This window comes from Portunus trituberculatus, chromosome 5 (assembly GCF_017591435.1).
Source record: "Portunus trituberculatus isolate SZX2019 chromosome 5, ASM1759143v1, whole genome shotgun sequence".
Classification (NCBI taxonomy): Eukaryota; Metazoa; Arthropoda; class Malacostraca; order Decapoda; family Portunidae; genus Portunus; species Portunus trituberculatus.
In genome coordinates this window covers 8,177,296-8,182,295 of record NC_059259.1, presented here as the reverse complement: position 1 = coordinate 8,182,295, position 5,000 = coordinate 8,177,296, and the positions used below count along the sequence as shown (strand labels likewise).

The 5,000-nt window shown below is 41.7% G+C and overlaps 1 protein-coding gene and 1 long non-coding RNA gene across 2 annotated transcripts in view; one reads left to right on the top strand and one right to left on the bottom strand.

Moving 5' to 3' along the window:
• The window catches only part of LOC123515139, a 19,975-nt gene that overhangs the window by 1,227 nt on the left and 13,748 nt on the right, over positions 1-5,000 (bottom strand). The window lies entirely within an intron of this gene.
• The window catches only part of LOC123515124 (anoctamin-10-like), a 63,212-nt gene that overhangs the window by 46,718 nt on the left and 11,494 nt on the right, over positions 1-5,000 (top strand). The window contains 5 exon segments of the mRNA XM_045273572.1: positions 1-28; positions 31-98; positions 1,245-1,464; positions 3,034-3,164; positions 4,527-4,616. The exon segment at positions 1-28 is cut by the window's left edge and continues 63 nt beyond it. Coding sequence (XP_045129507.1) covers positions 1-28; positions 31-98; positions 1,245-1,464; positions 3,034-3,164; positions 4,527-4,616 — 537 coding nt within the window.

Genomic DNA, 5,000 nt, shown 5'->3' with positions numbered 1-5,000 from the left:
CTGCAAGCTACCAGACCAGCCTTCAAGGCAAGATGACCCAACACCCCATCACTGGAAGGTTCGAGCCAGCTTATCCTGAATGGAAAACACGTAGCAAGGTGAGGAGGGTCAGGTTATTCTCTTCAGTACTGAGACGCATTTTTAACTTGAGTTTTTGGTGTCATTGAACGATTTTATTTGCATTAGGAAGGGTGTATGGAGGTCAGATGATTAATAGCCACAGTCTTCACTAATCTAATCCGCCGTGGGGCAGTGGAACCATGCGTGCTTTGGGGTCCGAGGGGTCTCCAAGCGCACAGGTTCGGAATCCTGTCCACGGTCCGAGTGTAGTTGGGCTTCCTCACTCGGGGCAGCGGTTTCCTAGTGGTTGGGCTTTGAGATAGGAGGTACCATGAAAAATATCCCCTTTAGCCCAGAAATTCCCGTGAAAACCCCACATGGTATAAATAAAAATAGGAAGGGTTTGTGGAGGTCACTACTTTAATCGCCCAAAATAAGTTTCTGAAGCTTTGTAAAGGTGTCAGATACGAAGCAGAATGAATATGAAAATGTGTCATGGTACTGAAGAGGTTAAGTCTGGGTTGGGTTAGGTTAAGGGAGGTTACATGAGGTTGGCTTTGTGTTGGTCTGATTAGTAATATTTTGGGGGTTCTGTTAGGACATATAAGGTTTGGTTAGGGAAAGGTTAGGTTACGTTAAGGAAAGTTTCATAAGGTTGTGTTTGGTTTAATTGGGTTAATATTGTTTTTTTCTTTCTTGTTTTGGTTCTGTTAGGGTAAGTGAGGTTTAGTTAAGAAAGGTTTGGGGAGGTTTGGTTTGCTGATCAAGTAAGGTTAGGTTCCTTTAAGTTACATTTGGTTGGGTTAAGTCACGTTTGGTTTGGTTTGTTTAGATGAATTTGGGTTTAGTTTGGCTAGATGGGGTTAGGTTAGGTTAGGAATACATTAGAAGAAATCAAGTTGGCTTAGGTTAGATAAGAATGTTAGATTAAAGTTAAGAATTATTAGTAAGTTGAGAGATAAACATGAATTACTACTACTACTATTACAACAACGACCACAACAACAACTACTACTACTACTACCATAACCCAGACCAAGATAACAGTAAACAGGTTAAGATAGGATAAATAAAAACTAGCTAAGGATGAGTCGGCAGTGAAAGTTATGAGAAATGAAAATAGAAAATAAAATAAGAACCCACCACCACCACCACCACCACCACTACCACCTCCACCACCACAGCTGTACATGGTGTCTGCTCCTGCTGTGGGCGTGTGCGTGGTGGGAGCGCTGTGGGTGATGGTGGCGGCTTTCTTCGCGGAGGAGCAGCTGATAGACTGGAAGAAGAGGTACGGGTCGGTGGCTGGCATCTTCACCCACGTCCCATCCGCCTTCTACGCCTGCCTTGTGTGGCTCATGAACTACTACTACAGGAGGCTGGCCACGCTGCTCACTGACTGGGGAGAGAGAGAGAGAGAGAGAGAGAGAGGGTGGGTGGGTGTTGGGAGGAAGCGTTTAAGGAGAGTGAAATGAAATAACGTTTAGAATTAATTTGACGAGGGTGAAAGTTATAGAGAGAGAGAGAGAGAGAGAGAGAGAGAGAGAGAGAGAGAGAGAAATGCAGAGTCACGAAATTTAAAACATCTAGTCATCTAATCTTCCTACATGATCATAATATTCTTCCTCTTCCTCCTCCTCATCCTCCTCCTCCTCCTCCTCCTCCTCCTCCTCCTCCTATTTATATTCTCCCTTCTTGCATTCCACTAAGTGACTAAAATAACCTGGTGTTCCTGATGTCTGTGTCCTCTGTTGACACTGCGCATGACTTAATGACAGACAGAGCACCATTATGTCATTAACTCGTTACAGTGTTACAGTGCTGTCGTTGTCCTGTACCTCCCTTCGCCCTTCACTGTCTGCTATCATTGCTTTCTTGTGTTTCTTGTGTTCCTATTGTTTCTTTCTCGCCTGCTATTGTCTTATTATGAACCCAATTGGTGTTTTTTGTTATGTGTTTCTTTAATGCAGGTTTTTGTTCATGTCTTTGCTGGTTACTTGGTCTAACCTTATCTAACTTAACCTTGATCTAACGAGTTTCATAATTGGTTTCTTTTTATAAATCTTTCACTGATACCATTGTCATAATCTTAGCATTAATCTAACCTAACTTATCCTAACCTATCTTATCCTATCCTACCCTAACTTAACCTAACTTTTTTTCCTAACCTGACCTAAACTAACTTTTTCCTAACCTAACTTAACTTTTCCTAGCCAAACTTAAACTTACCTAACTACGTTTAAATTTCCTCTTACACTTCTCATCCTAACCTTATTCAAGTTATAAAACATGCTTGTCTCCTTCACGGCTGACTTAATCCTTCTGCTCCTCCTCCTCCTCCTCCTCCTCCTCCTCCTCCGTGCCTCCAGTAATTTCCTCCCAGTTTTCCTCCATTACTTATCTCTCTCTTAAGATGCTACTTCCCCTCCTCTTCCGTCTCCTCCTCCTCCTCCTCCTCCTCCTCCTCCTCCTCCTCCTCCTCCTCCTCCTCCTCCTCCTCCTCCTCCTCCTCCCTCTCCCTCCTTTTATGAATTTTCTCCCTTCCTTCCTCCTTGTCATGCTCCTCCCTCTCCGTTAATGGATTCCCTTCCTCCTCCTCCTCCACCTCCTCCTCCTCCTCCTCCTCCTCCTCCTCCTCCTCCTCCTCCTCCTCACCTTTCCTGACCTTCCTTTCTCTCTCCTTTTCAGTTTAATAGTAAGAATAACATTACGTTTGTCAATCTCACAACCTTACAACTGGAAATTCGCGATACATTTTAACAACATCCATACAACATACATACATACATACATACATACATACACATACATCCTGAGACATTGACCTTAAGGATGTGTTTAATAATTCTATGGTTAACAGTTGGTACTGATAAATGTGCTAACTGTGTGTGTGTGTGTGTGTGTGTGTGTGTGTGTGTGTGTGTGTGTGTGTTACTTAACCTCTTCCCACTCTCTCTCTCTCCCCCCCTACAGAGAACCACCGCACTCAGGAGGCTTATGAGTGGCATCGAGTGGCGAAGCTAGTTATCTTTGAGTTTGTGAACAATTTTTCCTCACTGTTCTACATCGCGTTCTACATTCAAGACATGGACATGCTCTGCTCGGTAAGTGTGTGTGCGTGTGTGTGCGTGTGTGTTAATATTTTTTCGTCGTGTCTTTCTTTTCCTTGTTCTTGTTCTTGTTCTGTGTTGTTGTTGTTGTTGTTGTTGTTGGTGTTGGTGTTGTTGTTGTTACGTTTTTTTTTTTTTTTTTTCTTCTCTTTAGTTTTTGTTGTAATTTCTTTCCTACTCTCTCTCTCTCTCTCTCTCTCTCTCTCTCTCTCTCTCTCTCTCTCTCTCTCTCTCTCTCTCTCTCTCTCTCTCTCTCTCTCTCTCTCTCAGATCCACTTCCTCTGAGAGAGAGAGTTGTTGTTGCATCACCATCTCTATCACCATCACCACCACTACCACTAGCAGGACGCCTATAGTGATGATGGTGGTGGTGGTGGTGGTGGTGGTGGCGCTGGTGGTGGTAACTCTCGTCCTATCAGTGAGAAGCAAAGGTTAGTGTTTCCTTCCTGATGGACTGCAGGAAAAGTGGTCGTTTTTTTGTAATCTGTTATTGTTATCTCATTTGTTGTTGTTGTTATCTTTGTCCTCTTAGAATCCTGGAGAGAACGTTTTGAGTATTGCTTTGTTGTTGTTGTTGTTGTTTGGTGGTGGTGGTGGTGGTGGTAGTGAGTCTTTCAGTATTTTCCTTCCTTTCACGAGCGTTTCTGCCCACCACCACCACCACCACCACCACCACCACTGATAATAAAAACAAAAACAAGAAAATCATGCAATACGTTACAGATGAAGAAAAAAAAATAGAAAAAAGAAAGAAAAGAAAAAAGTAACTAATAATTAATAAGAAGAAAATGATAGTATTAAACCACCACCACCACCAGCACAACAACAACAACAACAACAACAGCAACAACAACAATAACAACAACAAACATTCAAAATAACATAGGCGACGAAGAAATAAAAGAAAAGAACAGAAAATAAATGAGTAAATCAAAGAAAAAAGTAAATAATAAAAAGATTAAATAAATAGATACAAACATTAACATTCGAAGATGGCAGAAAAAAAGAAAGAAAATGAAATAAATTAGTAACTAGAGAAAAAAAACACGTAATAGTAATAAGAAAAAATAATAAATCACCACCACCACCACCACCACCACAACAACAACAAAAACAACAACAACAACAACAAAAACAACAAACATTTCAAACACTAATGACAAGAAATAAATAAAAAAAATCAATTAAACGAGCAAATAAAAATCAGCAAATAATAAATGAAAGACAAAAATAAAACAATGGAACACTACACCACCACCACCACCACCACCACCACCATCACCACCACCATCACCACCACCACCACCACCACCACCACCACCACCAGTAACACCCTTCCTTCTGTCTCTCTCTCAGCAAGTGGCCACGATGCTGATAGTCACCCAGATGATCAACCACTTTCAAGAGGCGCTGCTGCCTTACGTGGTGAAGCGAGCCTACAACCAGGTGAGCCTCTGTATAAGGGATCAGATCGTGTTTAAAGGGTTTTCAGGTGTAATGAGGAGGATTTTAAGGAGTTTCATTGATTTTAAAGGTTTGAAAGAGGTTTCCAGGTGTGATGGAAGGGTTTAAAGAAGTGTCATGGACTTTAAAGCGTTCTAAAGGGGTTTCCAGGTGTAATATAAGGGCTTTAAAGGGTTTCGTTGAATTCAGAAGGTTTAAAAGGCGTTTTCAGCTATAATGAGAGGTTTCAAGAAATTTTATGCATTGTAAAGGGTTTTAAAGGGGTTTCCAGGTATAATAAGAGAGTTAAAAATGATTTTCGAGGGTTTGAAAGAGGTTTTAAGGCCTTTATGGAGCCTACAACCAGGTGAGCCTCTGTATAGGGGG